This window comes from Mesoplodon densirostris, chromosome 18 (genome assembly GCF_025265405.1).
Source record: "Mesoplodon densirostris isolate mMesDen1 chromosome 18, mMesDen1 primary haplotype, whole genome shotgun sequence".
In the NCBI taxonomy this organism is placed as follows: Eukaryota; Metazoa; Chordata; class Mammalia; order Artiodactyla; family Ziphiidae; genus Mesoplodon; species Mesoplodon densirostris.
Window position 1 is genome coordinate 61,427,104 of NC_082678.1, and position 24,836 is coordinate 61,451,939.

Here is a 24,836-nt window from a genome sequence, read left to right on the forward strand (position 1 = left end):
AGCAGAGACAGCTTCAGCAGAGGCAAAGGGCAAGAGAACTCGACTTTCCAAAGTTTGGAGTGACTGGAGCTGAAGGTTGAGGGCGGTGGTGAGTCTGGAGGCTCTGAAGGCCCACAGCGTTCTGGAAGCCTTTCTGGACACACCAGGGGTCTCCCCTGAGGGTGGTGAGAATGGCCGGAGCCCCCATCCAGCCTGAAAATGAGGATAAAGAAACCTTCTGGGAGTGTTTCCCTCCCTGAGAGAAATGGAGGCAGCTCCCTAGGGCCCGTGGCCGGTCCACTCAGGTTAGTGGGCGAGGATCCGAACATCAAACCGTGACCTTTCAGAGGAACATCACGCCGTGCCACCTCCGGATGCCCAGGAAGCCGCAGGAGGGACACACAGTGTCCCTGTTGCTAAGTTGCTTCATGTTCTATATGTTCTCAGGTCCGAGGACACACCATAAATATTCATAGAGGGAAATACAAGTGAGGCCCCTCGGTGCTCCGGAAGAAACCACCCAGGACACCTGGCTTTTGTCATCCTGCCTTTAAATGCCAGGTCAGAGCGGAGGAAGAACTATACCCTCTAAAACCCGGCTTCATTCATTTGTTTAACAAAAGACATCTCCATGCTCTGTGGCCTCTTAATTTCCGTAGATGTTAAAGTGCAGAGAATTAAAGAATCAATGGGCAATTAAGGAGGCACTGGCAGGTTCTGGCCAAGAGCGTGTTATTTATTTATTCAGCCAGCCACACTGATTTTTAAAACGCTAACTTTCCCTTTTGTTTCTGACATCAAAAATATATCAAACTAAACTGTACAAGTCATAGCTGAAAAAAATTATTTGCACGATGCATTGCCCCTTTGAAGGTGGAGCCACCTGCACAAGGAATTTTTGTCTGTATCCAAAAAAAAAAAAAAAAAGATATGAATTCATTCTGGCACTGGCCTCCCCTTAGGACACAGATAGGATTGAAAAGATAGAAATAAGATTTTAATACACTAGTGATTTTTCCACCTAGTCTCAAGGTTCTTTTTGATTTCTGAGCATCCATCTTCCTGGATCATCTTGGGAGGGTTGCAAGATTTTAGTCCATTAACACAGTGGTTGCTTTGGTGAAATTTCAAAACGGGTAGAAAAAATAGCCATAGTGGGGACATAGGCTGGCCAGCCTCTGTGTTTCTGCTCCTAGTCCAGGACCTTTCATCTAAAGTGGGGGTTCCCTAGTGACCCCCCTTTTTCCCTCCATCCAGCTGCCACCATTTGACACGCCTAACCTAAAAAGAAAAATAAAAAGTCGCCACCCAGTCTCTTGTTCCTTAACTGCTCCCCCATTTGGATGAGCCCTGTCCAAATATGGACAACGTGGATGTCCCTGCACCAGCGACCTTCACTGTCCCCCTCCCCAGCCTTCCCCCCTGCCCCCCCACCGCTCACTCCTCTCCAGCAAGACCTCTATCCACTTCCACTCACATTTACCCAAGCTACCCCAAGGTAGATTCTAGGACAGTGATTCTCAAACTTAAGCGTGCAGCAGAACCACATTAAAACAGTTTCTGATTGGCACGTTAAAACAGTTTCTGATTCAGTAGACCTGAGAATTTGCATTTCTAATAAATTCTGAGATTGAGACCTTACTTGAAGAACCACTGTTGGAAGACAAATCGGTTGGTAGAGTCAATACTTCCAGAAACTTGTGCTATGGCGCCATCTAGTGGTCTAAGACCACAGTGGCAGCAACCTGTGCTGGGCGAATTGCAGACCCTGAAAATTACCCAAGAAATTCTTGGCTTGCGGGGGAGTGCGTCTCCCTTTGTTGTCTCTACTTTTTTTTTTTTTTTTTTTTTTTTTAGGTAAGCTTTTTATCGAAGTTAAATGATTTCTCTTCATCCTCTGAGCAACCACAGGCAGAACTGAGACTTCAGGACAAGTCTTTTGAAGCCAAAAATTCAACTGTACAGACTTTGGTGTTTGTCCCCCAGATTCTTCTAACCTAAGGCATGACAACTCGTCTGACACACTGGCAAACAGCAAAACAGCCACCCAGGTTACACAATATTTAATTGCTAATTTAATTTAACCCAAAACAGTCCTCAACACTTCCTGGCATCCAGGTTAAAGAAGGAAATAAGTGTGCCATCTTTTCACAATCTGAAGCAAGGGGGCATAACTGTTAAAGAGGAAAATCAAATTGCCCCAAGTTCTAGAAGCAGTAGATCTCAAATTTAAGAGGGCAGGAGTTTAGCTGGGGGATTTATCGAAAATGCAGATTCCCAGTCCCATTCTTAAGAGTTTCTGGTAGGACCCAGCACTTTGCATTTTTAACAGTCACTCCAGGTAAACTCTGAAAGCAGATGGCATGAGCCCCTGATTTGAGAAAGACTATCTGAAAAAGTAACCTCCTGTTACTTTTGGAGGTTAGGTTACAAGATGTTACAAGATGCTCATGTACACTGGATGATTCCATTCCTATGAAGTTCCAGAATAGGTGAAACTAATCTTGAGGTGACAAAAGAATAATGATTACCTGGGGGAGGGAGCATTGACTAGAAAACTCCATGAGAGAAACTCCGGGAAATGTTCCTCTTTCTTCACCAGAGCATGGTTACCCAAGGTGTAATTATATGCAAAAATGTATACATTCTACACTCAAGACCTGGGAACTTTATACACAAATATAGAGTATACATTGTACCTCAAAGGTAATAATATATATACACACATGTATATATATTTACCTCAATGCCCAGGCTGCAGCCCAGCTCAGTTAAATCTGCATCTCTGAGAACAGGTCCCAGGCATTGGTAGTTTTAGAAGCAGTTCCAATATGCAGCCAGGGTTGGACACAACCAACCCCCCGGGACCAGTGCTTCTCAAACCCTGACGTGCACACGAATCACCGGGAGTCTTATTAAGATGATGTGGGTCCGTGGGGGGCCTGAGAGTCTCTCCAGGTGCTGCCAGTGCACTGGGCTTGTGGACCACACTTTGCTGCCCCAGTGAGGGCCCTCCTGGTCCACCCAGGGCTCTGGCCTGGTCACCCAACCAGGAACAAGGCCTTCAGCAGAGGACAGTCTACAAGACACAGAGCTGCCCCTACAGAGAATCCCAAGGAACCTCAAGATTCTGTAATTCTCAACGTTTGAAGACTTCACGGTTGGAAGAGGCAGGACATATTGAGTTGGATTTTTAAACTGGGGGGACAAGTGCACAAGGGTTTACAGTGGGGGGCGGCTCAGCCAACTTTCTCCGTAAAGGACTAGGTATTTGGGGCTTTGCAGGGCAGCTTCTATCACAGGTTCTCAACTTCGTGGCTGCAGCACAAACGCAATCCCTAGACAACAGGTAAACAACGGCCATCGCTGTGTGAGAGTAAAACTGTTTACAAACACAGGCCTGGCTGTGACCGTGTTTACGTCACACTATCATGCACGCGGCTGAATAGGAACATGAGAACCTCATAATCGTCTCCCCGGAGAGGAAATGTATGTCTGGGGGACAGGAAAGGAGGCAGCCTTGCATTGTTATCTTCACGAATCTTTGGAATTGTGTACTGTGTACATTCATCCCCTTTTAAAAAACCAAAAACAGAGACAGAACTTGCCCACAGGACGTATTTGCAGACAGCCTGCTGTGAAGCTGCGTCTGCTCTTTGACCAGTCCCTTGTCCAAGTGCCGTGGGGACAAGGCCCATCTCAGCGGGAGGAGGGCCTTGCTTCTCCCCCCACTTCCCCCACTTTCCTTGGCCTCCCCTTCCTTCAGCGGAGCCTGGGGGAGGCCACCTCCTGCCGGGAGCCCCCCCAGCAGCACAGGAAGGTTGGCCTCACTTGTCCTTGTCCACATGGCTCCTTTGGCTCCATAAAGTGAAGCAGAGGCACTGCATGCAGGGAAAAGCACCGTCAAGTCTGGAAGGCTCGGGTTCAAGTCCAGCTCTGCCGATTCTGAGCCCCGGGTGCCCACCTCAACCAGTGGTTGCCAGGATCCCATAGGAAGTGAGGGAAGGCAGCCCCACAGCAAAGCGCCATCTGTGCAGACCTCACGGAGCCCACCTCCCAAACAGAGATGCTTCTTAAAGGGCCAGAGTGCGCCCCATCCTTGCAGCCCTCTAAGCAGGACGCTTGGCATACAGCAGGCACTCAATGGAGGAAGAGACTTGGAATACAGCAGGCGCTCAGTGGGGAGGAAGAGACTTGGCATACAGCAGGCGCTCAATGGGTAGGAAGAGACCAGTGGGAACAGTAGCAGAGCTCCTGCCCTTCACCAAGTCAGGGGGGCCGGGAGAGATGAGAAACCCACCCCTGGTCGAGCTAAGAGGTGGTCGCCTTCCCCAGCTTCTCACACGCCGACTGTCATCACCAGATGTCAGCTGGGCCTATTGCTAGCAACCAACAGCCAAGATCTCTCCTAGATAATCTGCTTTGTAAAAATACAAAATAAGTCAGCCTCATTAAGAGAAATCTCCAGGAAGGCCCTTACAGATCAGTCTAAAATCAAACCTGGACTTCCGGGGAAGATGGCGGAAGAGTAAGACGCGGAGATCACCTTCCTCCCCACAGATACACCAGAAATACAGCTACACGTGGAACAGCTCCTACAGAACACCTACTGAACGCTGGCAAAAGACCCCAGACCTCCCAAAAGGCAAGAAACTCCCCACATACCTGGGTAGGGCAAAGCGGAGAGATTCCCACACAGAGGATCGGTGCCGACCGGCACTCGCCAGCCCGAGAGGCTTGTCTGCTCGCCCGCCGGGGCGGACGGGGCTGGGAGCTGAGGCTTCGGCTTCGGTCAGGGCGCAGGGAGAGGAGTGGGGCTGGCGGCGAGAACTCAGCCTGAAGGGGTTAGTGCGCCACGGCCGGCCGGGAGGGAGTCCGGGAAAAAGTCTGGAGCTGCCGAAGAGGCAAGACTTTTCCTTCCCTCTTTGTTTCCTGGTGCGCGAGGAGAGGGGATTCAGAGCGCTGCTTAAAGGAGTTCCAGAGACGGGCGCGAGCCGCGGCTCGCGGACCACAGAGAGGGGCGTGGGACGCTGGGGCTGCTGCTGCCGCCGCCAAGAGGCCTGTGTGCGAGCGCAGGTCACTGTCCACGCCCCCCTTCCGGGGAGGCTGTGCAGCCCGTCACTGCCGGGGTCCCGGGATCCAGGGACAGCTTCCCTGGGAGAACGCACGGCGCGCCTCGGGCTGGTGCAACGTCACGCCGGCCTCTGCCGCTGCAGGCTCGCCCCGCACTCCGTGCCCCTCCCCCCCCCCCCCCCCCCCCCGGCCTGAGTGAGCCAGAGTCCCCGAAGCGGCTGCTCCTTTAACCTACTCCCGTCTGAGTGGGAACAGATGCCCTCAGTAGACCTACACGCAGAGGCGGGGCCAAATCCAAAGCTGAGACCTGGGAGCTGTGAGAACAAAGAAGAGAAAGGGAAATCTCTCCCAGCAGCCTCAGAAGCAGCGGATTAAAGCTCCACAATCAACTTGATATACCCTGCATCTGTGGAATACCTGAATAGACAACGAATCATCCCAAATTGAGGAGCCAGGAGTCAGTGCTGTGCCTCTGAGGTGGGAGAGCCAACTTCAGGACACTGGTCCACAACAGACCTCCCAGCTCCACATAATATCAAACGGCGAAAATCTTCCAGAGATCTCCATCTCAACACCAGCACCCAGCTTCACTCAACGACCAGCAAGCTACAGTGCTGGACACCCTATGCCAAACAACTAGCAAGATAGGAACACAACGCAACCCATTAGCAGAGAGGCTGCCTAAAATCATAAAAAGTCCACAGACACCCCGAAACACACCACCAGACGTGGACCTGCCCACCAGAAAGACAAGATCCAGCCTCATCCACCAGAACACAGGCACCCTCCACCAGGAAGCCTACACGACCCACTGAACCAACTTTAGCCACTGGGGACAGACACCAAAAACAACGGGAACTACGAACCTGCAGCCTGCAAAAAGGAGACCCCAAACACAGTAAGATAAGCAAAATGAGAAGACAGAAAAACACACAGCAGGAGAAGGAGCAAGATAAAAACCCACCAGACCTAACAAATGAAGAGGAAATAGGGAGTCTACCTGAAAAAGAATTCAGAATGATAGTAAACATGATCCAAAATCTTGGAAATAGAATAGACAAAATGCAAGAAACAGTTAACAAGGACCTAGAAGAACTAAAGATGAATCAAGCAATGTTTGAAAACACAATAAGTGAAATGAAAAATACTCTAGATGGGATCAATAGCAGAATAACTGAGGCAGAAGAACGGATAAGTGACGTGGAAGATAAAATAGTGGAAATAACTACTACAGAGCAGAAGAAAGAAAAAAGAATGAAAAGAACTGAGGACAGTCTCAGAGACCTCTGGGACAACATTAAACGCACCAACATTCGAATTATAGGGGGTTCCAGAAGAAGAAGAGAAAAAGAAAGGGACTGAGAAAATATTTGAAGAGATTATAGTTGAAAACTTCCCTAATATGGGAAAGGAAATAGTCAAGTCCAGGAGGCACAGAGAGTCCCATACAGGATAAATCCAAGGAGAAATATGCCAAGACACATATTAATCAAACTGTCAAAAATTAAATACAAAGAAAACATATTAAAAGCAGCAAGGGAAAAACAACAAACAACACACAAGGGAATCCCCATAAGGTTAACAGCTGACCTTTCAGCAGAAACTCTGCAAGCCAGAAGGGAGTGGCACGACATATTTCAAGTGATGAAGGAGAAAAACCTGCAACCAAGATTACTCTACCCAGCAAGGATCTCATTCAGATTTGATGGAGAAATTAAAACCTTTACAGACAAGCAAAAGCTGAGAGAGTTCAGCACCACCAAACCAGCTTTACAACAAATGCTAAAGGAACTGCTCTAGGCAAGAAACACAACAGAAGGAAAAGACCTACAATAACGAACCCAAAACAATTAAGAAAATGGGAATAGGAACATACATATCGATAATTACCTTAAATGTAAATGGACTAAATGCTCCCACCAAAAGACACAGATTGGCTGAATGGATACAAAACCAAGACCCATATATATGCTGTCTACAAGAGACCCACTTCAGACCTAGAGACACATACAGACTCAAAGTAAGGGGATGGAAAAAGATATTCCATGCAAATGGAAACCAAAAGAAAGCTGGAGTAGCAATTCTCATATCAGACAAAATAGACTTTAAAATAAAGACTACTAGAAGAGACAAAGAAGGACACTACATAATGATCAAGGGATCGATCCAAGAAGAAGATATAACAATTGTAAATATTTATGCACCCAACATAGGAGCACCTCAATACATAAGGCAAATACTAACAGCCATAAAAGGGGAAATCGACACTAACACAATCATAGTAGGGGACTTTAACACCCCACTTTCACCAATGGACAGATCATCCAAAATGAAAATAAATAAGGAAACACAAGCTTTAAATGATACATTCAACAAGATGGACTTAATTGATATTTATAGGACATTCCATCCAAAAACAACAGAATACACATTTTCCTCAAGTGCTCATGGAACATTCTACAGGACAGATCATATCTTGGGTCACAAATCAAGCCTTGGTAAATTTAATAAAATTGAAATTGTATCAAGTATCTTTTCTGACCACAATGCTATGAGACTAGATATCAATTACAGGAAAAGATCTGTAAAAAATACAAACACATGGAGGCTAGACAATATACTACTTAATAATGAAGTGATCACTGAAGAAATCAAAGAGGAAGTTAAAAAATACCTAGAAACGGGGCTTCCCTGGTGGCGCAGTGGTTGAGAGTCCGCCTGCCGATGCAGGGGACACGGGTTCGTGCCCCGGTCCAGGAAGATCCCACATGCCACGGAGTGGCTAGGCCCATGAGCCATGGCCACTGAGCCTGCGCATCCGGAGCCTGTGCTCCGTGGCGGGAGAGGCCACAACGGTGAGAAGCCCGCACACCGCAAAAAAAAAAAAAAAAAAAAAAAATACCTAGAAACAAATGACAGTGGAGACACAATGACCCAAAACCTATGGGATGCAGCAATAGCAGTTCTAAGAGGGAAGTTTATAGCAATACAATCCCACCTTAAGAAACAGGAAACATCTCGAATAAACAACCTAACCTTGCACCTAAAGCAATTAGAGAAAGAAGAACAAAAACATCGCAAAGTTAGCAGAAGGAAAGAAATCATAAAAATCAGATCAGAAATAAATGAAAAAGAAATGAAGGAAATGATAGCAAAGATCAATAAAACTAAAAGCTGGTTCTTTGAGAAGATAAACAAAATTGATAAACCATTAGCCAGACTCATCAAGAAAAAAAGGGAGAAGACTCAAATCAATAGAATTAGAAATGAAAAAGGAGAAGTAACAACTGACACTGCAGAAATACAAAAGATCATGAGAGATTACTACAAGCAACTCTATGCCAATAAAATGGACAGCCTGGAAGAAATGGACAGATTCTTAGAAATGCACAACCTGCCGCGACTGAACCAGGAAGAAATAGATAATATGAACAGACCAATCACAAGCACTGAAATTGAAACTGTGATTAAAAATCTTCCAACAAACAAAAGCCCAGGACCAGATGGCTTCACAGGCGAATTCTATCAAACATTTAGAGAAGAGCTAACACCTATCCTTCTCAAACTCTTCCAAAATATAGCAGAGGGAGGAACACTCCCAAACTCATTCTATGAGGCCACCATCACCCTGATACCAAAACCAGACAAAGGTGTCACAAAGAATGAAAACTACAGGCCAATATCACTGATGAACATAGATGCAAAAATCCTCAACAAAATACTAGCAGACAGAATCCAACAGCACATTAAATGGATCATACACTATGGTCAAGTGAGGTTTATCCCAAGTATACAAGGATTCTTCAATATACGCAAATCAATCAACGTGATACACCATATTAACAAATTGAAGGAGAAAAACCATATGATCATCTCAATAGATGCAGAGAAAGCTTTCGACAAAATTCAACACCCATTTATGATAAAAACCCTGCAGAAAGTAGGCATAGAGGGAACTTTCCTCAACATAATAAAGGCCATATAGGACAAACCCACAGCCAGCATCGTCCTCAATGGTGAAAAACTGAAACCATTTCCACTAAGATCAGGAACAAGACAAGGTTGCCCACTCTCACCACTCTTATTCAACATAGTTTTGGAAGTTTTAGCCACAGCAATCAGAGGAGAAAAGGAAATAAGAGGAATCCAAATTGGAAAACAAGAAGTAAAGCTGTCACTGTTTGCAGATGACATGATACTATACATAGAGAATCCTAAAGATGCTACCAGAAAACTACTAGAGCTAATCAATGAATTTGGTAAAGTAGCAGGATACAAAATTAATGCACAGAAATCTCTGGCATTCCTATATACTAATGATGAAAAATCTGAAAATGAAATCAAGGAAACACTCCCATTTACCACTGCAACAAAAAGAATAAAATATCTAGGAATAAACCTACCTAAGGAGACAAAAGACCTGTATGCAGAAAATTATAACACACTGATGAAAGAAATTAAAGATGATACAAATAGATGGAGAGATATACCATGTTCTTGGATTGGAAGAATCAACATTGTGAAAATGACTCTACTACCCAAAGCAATCTACAGATTCAATGCAATCCCTATCAAACTACTACTGGCATTTTTCACAGAACTAGAACAAAAAATTTCACAATTTCTATGGAAACACAAAAGACCCCGAATAGCCAAAGCAATCTTGAGAACGAAAAATGGAGCTGGAGCCTGGAGGGGTGGGATGGGGAGGGTGGGAGGGAGGGAGATGCATGAGGGAAGGGATGTGGGAACAGATGTATATGTATGACTGACTCACTTTGTTATAAAGCAGAAACTAATTACAAAAAAAAATGGAGCCGGAGGAATCAGGCTCCCTGACTTCAGACTATACTACAAAGCTACAGTAATCAAGACAGCATGGTACTGGCACAAAAACAGAAAGATAGATCAATGGGACAGGATAGAAAGCCCAGAGATAAACCCACGCACATATGGTCACCTTATCTTTGATAAAGGAGGCAGGAATGTACAGTGGAGAAAGGACAGTCTCTTCAATAAGTGGTGCTGGGAAAACTGGACAGGGACATGTAAAAGTATGAGATTAGATCACTCCCTAACACCATACACAAAACTAAGCTCAAAATGGATTAAAGACCTAAATGTAAGGCCAGACACTATCAAACTCTTAGAGGAAAACATAGGCAGAACACTGTATGACATAAATCACAGCAAGATCCTTTTTGACCCACCTCCTAGAGAAATGGAAATAAAGACAAAAATAAACACATGGGACCTAATGAAACTTCAAAGCTTTTGCACAGCAAAGGAAACCATAAATAAGACCAAAAGACAACCCTTAGAATGGGAGAAAATATTTGCAAATGAAGCAACTGACAAAGGATTAATCTCCAAAATTTATAAGCAGCTCATGCAGCTCAATAACAAAAAAACAAACAACCCAATCCAAAAATGGGCAGAAGACCTAAATAGACATTTCTCCACAGAAGATATACAGACTGCCAACAAACACATGAAAGGATGCTCAACATCTTTACTCATTAGAGAAATGCAAATCAAAACTACAATGAGATATCATCTCACACCAGTCAGAATGGCCATCATCAAAAAATCTAGAAACAATAAATGCTGGAGAGGGTATGGAAAAAAGGGAACACTCTTGCACTGCTGGTGGGAATGTGAATTGGTACAGCCGCTATGGAGAACGGTATGGAGGTTGCTTAAAAAACTACAAATAGAACTACCATATGACCCAGCAATCCCACTACTGGGCATATACCCTGAGAAAACCATAATTCAAAAAGAGTCATGTACCAAAATGTTCACTGCAGCTCTATTTACAATAGCCCGGAGATGGAATCAACCTAAGTGTCCATCATCGGACGAATGGGTAAAGAAGATGTGGCATGTATATACAATGGAATATTACTCAGCCATAAAAAGAAACGAAATTGAGCTATTTGTAATGAGGTGGATGGACCTAGAGTCTGTCATACAGAGTGAAGTAAGTCAGAAAGAGAAAGACAAATACTGTATGCTGACACATATATATGGAATTTAAGGAAAAAAATGTCATGAAGAACATAGGGGTAAGACAGGAATAAAGACACAGACCTACTAGAGAATGGACTTGAGGATATGGGGAGGGGGAAAGGTAAGCTGTGAGAAAGCGAAAGAGAGGCGTGGACATATATACACTACCAAACGTAAGGTAGACAGCTAGTGGGAAGCAGCCGCATAGCACAGGGAGATCAGCTCGGTGCTTTGTGACCGCCTGGAGCGGTAGGATAGGGAGGGTGGGAGGGAGACGCAAAAGGGAGGGGATATGGGAACATATGTATATGTTTAACTGATTAAATTTGTTATAAAGCAGAAACTAACACACCATTGTTAAGCAATTATACTCCAATAAAGATGTAAAAAAAAAAAAGAGAATCAGAATAAATAGATAATTCATGTTCTACCGGGACTAAAAAAAATCAAATCAAATCAAATCAAACCTGGCAAGTACCTCTGTGCTCATCTAATTCGGTCAAGGGGACAGAGAGGGCAAGGAGCTTGCTCCAAGGTCATGGCCAGAGCTCTGAGTCCTCGGAGGAAAGTCTGGGACCCAGAATGGTTTCGTGGCTCAGGACAAGCTAGGATAGGCCCCATGTGACCCCCAGACCTCATGACTCATGCCAGACCTCGTACACCACACCCTGCCTTCGTTGGCTGCAGCTCTGTCCTACACCATCTTCATGCCAGGACCCAGGCACATGGACTAGTCTCCACCTGGAACTCAGTGGATGCTGGGCCAGAGGGAGAGGCCCAGTGAGTCACATGCTGGCTCTTGAAGCATCTGCCCTGGGACAAAGGCCACCTCGATCCACCTTTTGCTGAGATGCCCGAGTGCCAAGATGTGCAATCCTACTGTGTGGAGGGGAGAGAGAGGGTGGATTTTTTGGCAAGAAGATGTCCACTCCAGCAGAGATGCTCAGCCTGACAAACGCTGGTGTGTCAGGACAAAAAGACAGGATTCATACATGCAAGGACTCATACCTGTTAAGAAAACAAAAAAAACTCAAAAGAAATACAACAGACAAAAGTGAATCAAAGAACTTGGGAAGAGGTATATAAGAAACAGGTGAGCAAACAGAGCTCCCAATAGGGAGTTGGACCAAAAACTTTCTTGATAACATGATTGAAGTTCAATATCACCATTAAAAGATTCCTGAGATAGAGGCATATGTGAGAAGTTTGTAATCCTGAACTGAATTCTACATGATTTCAACAAAACCCAGGAGACACAGAGTGTGTGTGTGTGTGTGTGTGTGTGCGCGCGCACACGTGCACTTGTAGGAAGGGCAAAAATTTGACATTCTGCTGAGTTTCTTCTTGTTCAGGGAGAAAGTGGATAACTGAAATCCACTGATAACATAGAATCAAGATGTTGAATGCTAACTTACTACAGGGAAAATTTTTGACCAAACAAATAATGATGAAAGCAAAAGAAGAGCCAATTAGAAAACATAATAGGAACATGAACTAAATGACAAATAATATTGCAACAGTGATCACAATCGACAAGTTAAATTCACCTATTGACTTTCCAGATTTCACCAAAAAAAAAGTTCCAGCAATGTGCTGTTTACAAACCACCTACCTCCTGTAAAGTGATAGAGAAAAGATGCTTTTGTTTTGAATATAAGTTCAAAACAAAAAGAACCAAACAGGAAGACATTTTATATTGATGAGAAAATACCATTCACGAGTTTTTTTTTTTTTTGGCCACAGTATGCAGCTTGCGGGATCTCAGTTCCCTGACTAGGGATTAAACCCGGGTCACAGCAGTGAAAGCCCAGAATCCTAACCACTGGACCACCTGGGAATTCCCACGAGCTTTTTAAAAACTAAGCTTCAACCAAAACTTATAAAAAGAAGCTGTCAAGGAAAAACAGGAAAACATGATAATACCAATATACAATCCTTTAATGTACTTTTCTTAGAAATGGACAGACAGTACAGGCAAAAAAAAGGGGGGGGGGAAGGGGTGGTGGTGGAGGGAGACAGCAAAAAAGAAAAACAGAGTTAAATAATTTACAAGCTGAATTTAATAGATTACATACAACTTTACACCAAACCAACAATATGTGTTATTTTCAAATGTGGTAGCACGTTTTCCATGATCCCCTCCCCCAAAAAATCATTCTAAAGTTCACCTGGAGAAATAAATGCACAAAAGAATCTAGAACGTTTTGAGTAAGAACATATCCATGAGGCTGTTAGTACTGGTGTGATGGTGACCAATGGAATAGTCCAGTCCTGAGCTGTACAGACTGGCGGTCTCCAGCCACCTGTAGCTGTGGAGCACCTGAGCTACTGTGAGTCTGAACCCACAGGCTGGAGTGTAAAATACACACATGGGATTCCAAACTTTGTATGAAAACACTGTAAAATATCTCAATATTTCTAATGTCCATTACATGTTGAAAAAATGGGTTAAACTATTATTAATTTCATCTGCTTTTTCCTTTTTATTGAGGCTCCTAGAAAATTTAAACTATGTCTACTGGACGGCACTGGTCCTGCAACGGGCCTGGGTTTTCAATTTTCTGTCCACATCCTTTATAACACTTGTTCACGGCATCTTAAGTCTTCCTTTCTGATCATCATAGAGTTAAAAATGTTCACTCTCTGGCCTAGATGCTGCCAAGTTTCTCCTGGATTTGTTTACATACATTTTAATTTTTCAAATAGGCAAAATGATGGATCTCTCCTGCCAGTGTTTTTCCAATTCTCAGTTTCAAAGCTTTCCTGTGGGCTGGTCAATTAGCCACTGCGGTGTGTGTTCGGGGAAACGGAACGAGGCATGATCGTCCTCATGTTGCTGCGGAGCAGTCGTGGTTGAGAAGCTGGCTTTGAGCAGGTTCCATCCACTCCAGCTGCAAACTGGTCAAGTCCCCAGCTTCCACCTCTGGCATCAGGCCCTGTCTCGCTGGGTTGTCATGAGGACTCGTAAGTATTACCTGTAAAAACGCACGGCGTCTGATACGAAGTTCTCCAGCTAAGCCTTGTTCGATCTTCAGCCTGCAGTGGTTAGGTGCCACCTGTAAGCTGTACAAGGTGCAGCAGTAACCCCAGAACCCAGCCTCCACGCTGACACCCCACGAGGTCTGGTCACTCCTCCCGTACCCAGCAGGGCCCCAAGGACCAGAGAGGGGCTACAGTCCACACCAACACCTGCGGTGAGAACAGGCTGGATGCTCTAGCTCCTGTGCTCAGCCACCCACCTCTCCCTTACACCCTCTCCGGCCCCAGCTTCTCCCAAGAGGTCAAGTTCACACTTAAGCTGGCCCCTGGATGGCCCACAGGTAATGCAAAGAACATATCAAAAATGTACTCGCCGTAGGGTCGAGTGGAGGGTCGCCGTCTGGCCGGGGGGAGAAAGCACCTCTGTAAAACCGTAAACCCACTCCTCCGTAAAAGCAACAAGATTACCGGCAAAATGGTCAAACTCAACTTTTTCAGAACTCTGGAAATTAATCAAAGGCCCACAGCAATCTAAGAAGTGTTTATCTGAAGAGTACATGCCTTTCAGCAACTTCCAACTCACTTTTCCTCCAATATTCCAACCCTGAAGGTTAAAACCCGAGACACCAAGCACAGCCCACCTCCGCATCCCCACGGCCTCCCCTCCCCCGTCCTGGGGCCTTATCCAAGGATCCTGAGCCCGTCATTGGTCAGACCAAGAGCCATCCCAGAGGAAGCCTGTCTCGGCTGGACCACCCTGGCTTTGGTCTCTGCTCCTTCCCCTCGCCCATCCTCCTCCCTGCACCAGAATCACGTGGTTCCCACCATCAAAACCCCTCCATGGCTCGCAAAGATAGACACCAAACCCACACACCCAGCTTTGTGAGCCCTCCTCAAACTAGCTTGAAGGCTCCCAGACACCCTTTCCTGCTCCAGTGATGCAAACTGTAGGGAAAAAGCTTAGACCTGAGTATAATCCACCTTGGCCAAAGTCACACCCAACTGCTACTGGGACTTATTAGGGCTGTTGGCAGGTAAGACCACACGAGAGCTGCCAGTGGGCCAAGCTCTGTACAGGCAGAGATACTGGGTTGGCCAAAAAGTTCACGCGGGTTTTCCCGTTAACACCTTACAGAAAAACCCAAACGAACTTCTTGGCCAACCCAACACTTCCATTTCATTTCATTGCCTTACGAGGTTGGTACCATTATCTGATCCCACAGATGAGGGAATCTGAGGTTGTTATTTTAACCACTTGGTACCCACAGCCGGGGACAGTGGCTGCAGCTCTGCAGGAGGATGCCTTCAGTGTGAAAGACCCCGGGGCTATCTCAGCTCTCCGGAGACCCCTGGAGGGGTGGGCAAGCCCAGAGGCACAGAGGCCTGGGCCTACCTTTAAGAGGAGGGGCCCCTGGCTCAAGACTTAGCTCCGCTCTCACCATGTAAATGTATTTTTTTAGATCATTCTTAGCACTACAGTATCTTAAATAACTTCACAGATCTATTAAGAACGCACAAAGAGTTTGGGAAACGAGTGCTTTAAACTCAAGCCTGGCTATTTGAGACCATCACTGGAGGAAGCCAGAGGAAGCTTGGCTGCCACCACGTGGGGCAAAGGCAGGGAAAATACCAGATGGAAATTTCTGGCTAAACTGTCTTCAAAGAGCCACGGGTCTCCTAGTTTAGTTGGGACCCTACAGCCCATCACACTTACAACCATCCTTCACTTCCCTTTTTCACCATGGAAAAAATGCACTCAAAGTTACAATGTATACAATTTGAGATTTATACAAGTTTAAGTTATTTAAACTGCACAATGCTGAATGCAGTCTAAAAATGAATCAAACACACACCACTGCAAGGTAATTCAATGAGCTGCTTTTTTTTCTTTTCTTTTTTTTTAAACAAATTTGTACAGAAAAAAAAAAAAATCCCCGGATCACACCTATACCATACAGTCACCCTGTCAGGTACGCAGGATGCGATGGGAGCTGGGACGGGCAGCGGTAGCCGGCACAGGCAGCGGTAGCCGGCACAAGTAACTTCTGCTCACAGACAACATAGGACGTGGAAAAATTGTGGGTTCCCTTTGTTCTCCAGTGTATCTTGTACAAAATAATTACATTTTTTAAACATATTTACAGAGTTTGCACAAATAGAAAATGGTTACAAATTACAACCAGGCTTGGCAAGACAACAGTCCCCCCCCACCCCACTGACCGAGGCTGGAGGTATGATTGCTTTGTATTTACAGATGCATTAAAAAGTCTGCCTTCTTAGAGACCTAGACGGAATTTATAAAAAAAGGTTAAATATCATAAAGTGATTTGTAAGCTGTACAAGTGATCGATGCCCATCAGTCAGCTCGTGTCTTGCTCCCTGAAGATAGACTCTGAAGGTAAAAGAAACCCTTCCCCACAAGCAAGCAACACCTCCCCTGCCTGTCTGCTACAGAAGTTTGGGTTTGGGTTTGGGTAGAGGAGGAAATAGGAATAAGGGAGGAACGGAATGGCGGGGGGGCAGGACAACCTAGTTGAGACCGTTTTCCTTCCACTTTTTTTTTAAACAAACAGCTTGCAACCAGGTTAAGCCGACTGGCTTGTTACGCGCCATCCTATGGCTTTGAAAAGAACCCACAGTTCTTTCCTTGTCTCAGAGACGAAACATCTCAACATGACTACAGCACAGAAAGGACTTTCGGGGGAGGACAAATGTTTGTAATTCCGATGTACAGTCTTTGCCTTGAGTACCAAGCCCAATTTCAACAGTGCAAAAAAGACTCCAGAAGCGGCGTGGGGATGGGGTCAGAGGCTCGAGTAATAGCTGTCCACCCACTGAGCAAGTCCTCGCTCCACCAGCGACCGGTTTATCAACACCACCTAGGAGAGAAAGGTCTCTGGAGAGCATGGCCACGGCACCAGGGACCACTTCCCAAGCCAGCGTGGGTTCCCCCCTCACAGCCCAGGCTGCCACTCACTGTAGGCGCCCGAGTCATGGGGTGGAAATTTGACTCATCTTCTGGGCCAACAGGGGATTCACTTACAGGTTCTGTCGGCATGCAAATAGCCTTTCCAATAGGCTGAGGAAAGCTAGGCTTTAGTACCAGGAGATGAAGGAGAAAACCCAAATGGACCAGGTCCAGGAAGGCTCACGGACATTCTGTTGTGGGGACTGTCACGTGCCCTGTAGGGTGTTTAGGAGCATCTCCGGCCTCTACGCGCTAAGATGACACTAGCATTACTCCCAACTGTGGCCCCCAACAGCCACAGTCTCTGGACGTTAAAAGGGAAAGAAGGCCAGGACTCACTTCATCCCCAATCACACTCCAGAGCTGAATCAGAGGGAGGCCGGTGGGACTGTAACTCGTCACCTGCAAACAAACACACACAAAACCCTCCACACCATGTTTAAAAGCTACCCCAGGCACCTCTCCTTAAAGACCGCTGGCCAACCCGGGGTGTGAGGCACAGAAGCCCAGAGAGTTAGGCGGGGCCGGGAGGGACTGCAGATGCCAGGCAGGAGGCTCCGGAGACAGAGCCTGTCCGGCCTGCCCCCCGCCCCCGGCCCCCCCAGCCACACACCTGAGCCAGCAATGCCGCACTGCCCGTCATCTCGCTCATAGCTGCATCCGCCTCGGGTGAGAAGTGGTCATTATCTTTAGGAGAAGGAAAAGCAGCATTTAGACCCTGAGGCGAGGCACTCGTCACTCACACAGCTTGCAGGTGTTTTCCAAGCAGAAGACTTCACACACTCCCGTGGACTTAAGAACTCCACGGGGCGTAGCCACACCTACGGCAGGTTCAGAGCCCCAAGCCTCCCCGGGGCTCCAAGTGGGTACACTCGGGGTGCCTGCTGCATGCCGACCGCTGGGGGACGGAGGGCCAAAGGGACAGAAACCCTGCCTTCAGCGGAAATACCACCACCACCGCCGCCACTTATTTGGGGGCCGAACGGACGGAGCACGTTGTACGTGTCCTCACGCCGAACCAAGAACACGCTTTACAGGCGAGAACACGGAGACACAGGCCCAGTGGCCAAAGGTCAACCAGCTCCCAGAGCGATGCAGGTGGAATTCAGATCCAGGCAGCTGGCCACACAGCCCAACTCAGGCAGCGACTCTAAGTGGGCAGGGCACGCAGACCACATGCTTTGTCAGATTATACAGGTCACGTCCTTGTACAAGGACATACCCAAGGCGAGAGACAGTGAGGACGGGAGGGGCAGGATTAAGGTCTGGGAACGAACTACGTTCTGGTAAGTGCCTCCGCTGGAAGCCTCTCAAAGCTGGAGGCCTGGGTAGAGTCTAGAACAGTGGACCTGAAAGGGTGGTCCACGGACCAGCAGCACTGGCATCACTGGAGAACTTGTTAGAAATGCAAGTTCTAGGGCTTCCGCCCAGACCTATGCCATCAGAAGAGTGGCAGCAATCTGTGTTTGCTTAAGCCCTGTAGGTGAGAACAAGGGTCTCAAAGAGAAAGACCTGGGCTTCCCTGGTGGCGCAGTGGTTGGGAGTCCGCCTGCCGATGCAGGGGACACGGGTTCGTGCCCCGGTCCGGGAAGATCCCACATGCCGCGGAGCGGCTGGGCCCGTGAGCCATGGCGGCTGAGCCTGCGCGTCCGGAGCCTGTGCTCCGCAACGGGGGAGGCCACAACGGTGAGAGGCCCGCGTACCGCAAAAAAAAAAAAAAAAAAAAAAAAAAAAAAGAGAAAGACCTACTTTCAACACCTGCCTGCACCCCCCAAGCCAGAGGCCCCACCTGTTACCTGCCAGGGGCATCACGCTGTCCAGAAGGACCTCCGCTCCCTGGAACGGCAGGGTCACAAAGTCAGACCTAGAAAGGCAAGACAGGCACAAGCTGAACACGGACTTCACGGCTGACTCACTCTGGGCTGACGTTCACCTTCTGCTTAGCGCCGTGACCCCCACAACCCAGGGTGAAGCCACACAGAGGTACACACGACAGGCAGCAGGCCACAGCGCCCAGCTCGCCCTGCCGCAGGCCTGGCCTCAGAGGCGCTGCTTGCATCCCGCTCCCAAAGAGAAGCCGCCTCACTTTTGCCTAATGACACTTGGGGGAATTCTTCTACCAGACGGGCCTTTCTAGCTCCGTCTGGCTGAGGCGAGCATGGAGTTTGTTTATATCATACTCTGCTAAAACAGAGTAGGCAGCAGCAGGGAAGAATCAACCCACGTCCCAGGCTCCAGCTCTGCAGAAACCACACCCGGCTCACCGGATTTGCCGGAGCACGTCTACTTTCACTCTCTTGTATCCACCGTAGTCAACGTAGCGAATCTCGACTTCATTGGTCTCCTCGTAGGAGGCCACCACTTGGGCTCGCCACCAGGCACCGTCCATGCCGGGGGCAGCGCAGATGACCGTTACTGCAGGGCAAGGCAAGAGCATGTGCAAAGGCCTGGCGCAGGGCAGGGCGACAGCAAGCACCCCCCAAGGGAAGGACTTGGCCCGCCTCACATCTGTGCCGCCCAAAAAGCTACCCAGACCAAAAAGTGTTCATCCACATCTGTTTACTCGGAGACTTACTGAAGCCAGAGGTAGACACAGATTAATTGGAATAAACCAAGTAAATTCCAAAATTCAGGGAATGGACCAGCGAATCTGCCTTATACTCTTTAAGGGAATGTCCCAGAAGAAAAATCGAGAGCCTTCAAGTGCAGATCTCAGTGGCTGGTTGCTAGCACCTGCTCTGGCCCATGACACCTCAGATGGAGGGCTCATCAGAAGGCTCCCAGGCCTAAACCCCACTTCTTCTGGCCTTTGCTTCAGGAAGGTACTGAGAGCACTAATGCCCGGGGCAGCCAACCAGGCCAGAGAGCAAGTGCCCCCAAGTGTCGCCAACCGCACCCTGGGGTAGCAGGGGTGGGGGCCTGTAGCACAGCTGGGCACACTGTGCCCTCACCCTTCAAGGCAGCCCCTGGCCCAGTCACCTCCTGGCCTCCAGTTTGCTCTTTACTGCGGGGTTGAAGCAACATCAGAGAATCTGACAAAAGTGAAATCCTTATTCCTCTAAAAGAAAAACCATAAAAAGTGCTACCGAAATCTCAAAGGTTTTCCTCACGCCTTAAAGCCCTCTAGGGGCTCCAGGTTAGGAGTCCCTGATGGGGTGGGTTAGAGACACGTTTCGACATTCGATTCCCGCTAACGAGGGCAACAAAGGTAACAGCTCCTGCGCAGGGACCTCCTGGGCAAGTCACCGACTTTCTCACCTGTCGACTAGAGATGACCCAACCCACCACAGGACTTTGTTGCACTTGGGGATCTCCTATGGCACCTGCATCTGCATCAGGTACTGTGCATGTTTAACACACACAGTAGCCAACTGCAATTCCTAGATCAAGTGGGCATCAGCCCCACTCAACAGGTAAGTAGCAGAGCTGGATCCAAACCCAGGTGCCAACACTCTACTCTGACCCCTTTCCTCTGTCAGCCGATGGAAACGCCATATTGGGCTAGCCAGGAAACTCAGCCCAGCACACTCCATGCCAGCAGCAAGAACCCAGGGATGCTGTTCCCATGAAGGGCCCAGAACAGCCTCCCCTCAGTCAAGACCAAGGGCAAAACAACAGGAGACCCCCAAAGCTTCTCCCCAAGCCTGGTCAGAGCCCAGGTTCCCCTCTGACCCCCAGGGCAGCACTTACTTTCCACTGGGGTGGGCAAGGTGGGGATTCCAGGCTGCGAGTAGCAGAGGTACATCTGCTGGTCCAGGCTGCGCAGCGCGTGGAAGGTAGGGTGTGTGTGCTGCTGCACAAACAGGTGCCCAGCATTGACCTGGTTGACCACGATCACCTCCACCGTGATGCCATCCGGGAGCATGAGCTGCAGAGAGGAGAGGGGTGGTGAGCACGGCAGCAACTCTTCTCACGTCTGGGATGAGCACTGAGGCCCCAGGGCAAGTCTCGGAACTAGCACGTCTTTGAAAAAGGCATGACTACCCAAAGCAACATGGCACCCAGAGGCTGACAGAGGTGCAAGGAAAACTATTTTAGCCGTGCTAAATAGTGTCTGGCTCCACTGTGGCCCTTGCCCTGCAATACCACAAGTAGCCACCAGAGGCGGCCTCAGCTCAGCTGGGCAGAGAGGCTCCCAGGAGCCAGCTGTGGATGGAACGTCCCGCCTCCCACTGGCCTGGGCACAACTTCCCTCCCTCGCCTCTTCAAGAGTCTGTAAGACCCAGGGAAGGCAAACAGGAATGAGGTGGCCACTGAGAACAAGAATAAGAGGCAGACCGGCCCTCGGACCCCTCAGCCAGCTCCCTGGGACCTGCAGCTGACCCCAGGAGCTCTGGTTTGACAGCATCTCTCTGCTCTGCCTTTCTACCAGCAAGCAGAGGCCTGAGGTCAGGTCCACTGTCAAGGTCTGCACAGGCCGAGTCATTTGTTCTTCTCGACTCTCCACAGACATCTTCCCAACTCATTCCCACTCTGGGATTTGGAAGGCAGGTTTGCTCGGTGCGAGGTCCCATGTTAAAGACCCTAGAAGAGGCCAAGATTGGTCTCTCAAAAACAACAACAAAAAAACTGTCCTTAAGGCACTAGCTTCCCTGCTAAGGCATCATCCGGGTGCGCTGGACACAGTAGGGTGGCTACTCCACCTCCCAGCCAGGCGGCCCCAAAAAGAGCCTCTGGCTGAGAGTTCTGTGCCGCCCCCCGCCCCGCTCCCGTCCTCTCAGTGCTGCTGGCTGAGAGGCACCTCTCCAGTCCCACCCAGCCACGGAGCACAAGGGGAGGAAGCCTTACCAACCACTCACTTACTTAAAAAAAGAGTGGGTCTGTGGTCGAACCTGGTGGGAAAAACCCTATGATTCAGAAGTGAAGCATGGAGTGGGGTTCAGCCCACTCCCAAATACCCATGGGAAAGGAAAGGGACATTCACCTCTTCCCGCAAAGCACGAGGGTCTTTGGAGGGAGGAAGATACCCGCCCCTGAACAAAATCCAGGGAGGCCGTTTGCTTGGAGCTGCACACGCACTCCACCTGTGTGTGACATGCAGTGTTCTCGGCCTTCAGAACCCTACAGCTCCACTCCCGGTGAGACGGGGCTCAACAGGGCTGGGGGCACACAGCAGGGAAGGGTGACAGGCCCCAGAGAGCCTACAGCCCCAGCACGCAGGCCCCCGACGCGCCCGCTCCCCCTCTGCCAGGGGTTCTTCTCCTTTGTGACCCAGGAGCCTCCCGTGAGGCGGGAAGGCGAAGGGGGGCCTTCGCCAGGGCCACCGCTGGACCTGGCTCAACCAGGGGGGAACAACACCACAGCACGAGCCCGTTCGAGCCCCAAACAGTGGGTCCCAACCAGGTCTCAGAGGTGACCCAGGACACGGCACCAGCGCTAAGGAGTCCCGAGCCAGCCTGCACACACCCCGTCTGGACAGACTGTAATCCTCTCTAGGCAAATGCCCTGAAAACACAAAGGGTGCCCAGATGGCAGAGCCGGGGGAGAGTGGTCCTTCCAAGCAGGGACCGAGAGGCCTGCGGCTTCCTACCAGCACTCCGGCCCTCAACCCGACCCAGAGAACACAGGCTAGAAGCAGGACTGACGGGTGGAGGGCAGAGGTGAGAGGGCACAGGCATCAGTGTGCTCCCGGCCTTCCTGGCCCACGGTCTTGGGAGTCTCCTGTCTGGGGCAGGTTGGGGGAAAGGGGTACAAGCAGCCCCGGCCCCCAGGAGCATGCTCACCCAGGAAGTCATTGGAAGAGAAGGCAGCGCCAGCGAAGGCAGTGGGGGAGCGTAGATGTTGGTGAGGTTCAGTTCCTTGAACTTCTTCCCAATCAGGCTCAGTGCCTTGTCCACATGATGCTGAGAGCCTGAGTGGTGTGTGGGGAGCAGGACACAGTCACAGGGGTAAGACAAACAGCAAAAGTGAACTCAGGCACAGCCCCCACTGCACGGGACTTTTCCTAGAGTTCAGGTACATCTTTAATGGGCCAAAATGCCAGGCCTCGCCTTAGGATGAAAGGCATCTAAAGAAGCTTGCCGCCTGTTGACCTTTCAAACGAGACCTCTATTTTTTTTTTTTGCGGTACGCGGGCCTCTCCCTACTGTGGCCTCTACCGTTGCGGAGCACAGGCTCCGGACGCGCAGGCTCAGTGGCCATGGCTCATGGGCCCAGCCGCTCCGTGGCACGCAGGATCCTCCCGGACCGGGGCACGAACCCGTGTTCCCTGCATCGGCAGGCGGACTCCCAACCACTGCGCCACCAGGGAAGCCCGAGACCTCTATTGTTGTGACTACACTCAAGGTAACAGGAGCCTAGCAGACAGGGAGGCCCGGCCTTCATCCACCATCAACCCAGGACCCCTGGCCTGCCCCTGAGTGCCCACACCTTTCCTGACCAGAAGACCAGACTCGGGGTGGGGGGGGCCCGAGTCTCCTTCAAGCACCATTAGTGGAGATGAGGGTACAGGGAAGCCCCACTCCCTTCACCTAAGGGTGAGAAGCAGGGCTTCCCATTCAGAGACTTAAATGCCAAAAGGGGAGCAACTGGGACTCAAATGCTTCAAGTTCCTTACATTTCAGGTAAGAAAACTAAACACAGGGCAGCAGCCACCACTGACCTTCTATGTGGCAGATCTGGATGTTCTGGGTGTACGGGAGGGTTGAGATGTAGATCTTGGCACCAGACGTCTGCTTCAGAAAACTCACATACCGTCCCTGCTTGCCAATCAGCCGACCAACCAGGTGCTTCCAGAGAGAAAGAAAGATGAGAACGTAATGAGAAATCAAGTCCCTGCATCCCCAAGACCTGCCTTTGTTTTATACCAGGTCAGGCTCGAACATAATACCTGTTAACACGTCAGCACTCACTTGCCAGGCACAGTTCTAAGCACTTACATTTACTCAGAGTAAATGTATGAAACAAACAGCATGTGTTTATCACCCTTTTACAGTTGAGGGAACAAACCCAGAGGGGTTAAGTAACTCGCCCAAGCTCACACAGCTACTAAGCAGCTGAACTAGGCAGTATGGTTCCAGGCCTCGGCAGTTTCCATTTCATCCCCGACAGTGGGGCCCATATTCAGAAGCTGCAAAGGCAGTCTTTTCTCCTCCCAGATCCACACTATGAGATGTTTCACTAGCACAAAGTTTGATTTACAAGTCGTCCACCCCTCCAAGTCTGCTCAGGTCCGAAGAAAAGGCTCAATTTGAAAATAAAGGTCTATGAAAGAACCCTTGGGCTCCAAACTTAGCCACAATGTAAGACGAGCCCTGAAACATTCCCCAACGACCCCACCCCGAGGAGCCGCTAGGGATATGGTCACTCCTCACCCAGAACTGCCTGGGTGTGCCCTTTGCAACCACTGCAAGAGAAGAGGGCCACCAGGGGAAGAAACAACTGAGGGAGCCAGAACCGCAGGGCAGAGCAGCCCCCTGGACCCCGAGTTCAAAGCAGTCCAAGTCTCCACCTCGGTGGGAGGCTAAGAGCCTCAGGAGAATGCAGTCGGCCAATAAGTTCTGAGCCCCAGAGACAAACATCAAGATCAAGCTAGTAAGATGTAAGTTAGAAAAGAAGCTAGAAACCACTTAAGCACCCTGGAGCTGGGGGACTGGTGAAGTAAATTGACATTCACACAATGCATAATGCAGTTAAAATTACATTTTCAAAGAATAACACAGGAAAACGAAATTGTTAAATATTTAAAAGCATTAATTAGAGCAACATAATCTTAGTTTTGTTTAAAAACCACAGGGTGCAAGATGAGAAGGAAATAAAAGTCCTTCCAGTCCCTCTCGGGTGTAGAATGAGAGCTGATTTTTATTTTCTTCCTACACGGCTACAC

At 48.8% G+C, this 24,836-nt stretch overlaps 1 protein-coding gene across 1 annotated transcript in view; it reads right to left on the reverse strand.

Annotated features, from left to right (window-relative positions):
* Positions 1-13,036: 13,036 nt before the first annotated feature.
* AKAP1 (A-kinase anchoring protein 1) overlaps positions 13,037-24,836 on the reverse strand; it is a 35,127-nt gene continuing 23,327 nt past the window's right edge. The window contains exons 4-11 of the mRNA XM_060082155.1: positions 23,613-23,739; positions 22,735-22,862; positions 20,702-20,879; positions 19,276-19,426; positions 18,808-18,875; positions 17,625-17,698; positions 17,351-17,413; positions 13,037-16,922 (exon numbers count right to left, since the gene is read on the reverse strand). Coding sequence (XP_059938138.1) covers positions 16,848-16,922; positions 17,351-17,413; positions 17,625-17,698; positions 18,808-18,875; positions 19,276-19,426; positions 20,702-20,879; positions 22,735-22,862; positions 23,613-23,739 — 864 coding nt within the window. The 3' untranslated portion in view covers positions 13,037-16,847. The remainder of the gene's footprint in view (positions 16,923-17,350; positions 17,414-17,624; positions 17,699-18,807; positions 18,876-19,275; positions 19,427-20,701; positions 20,880-22,734; positions 22,863-23,612; positions 23,740-24,836) is intronic.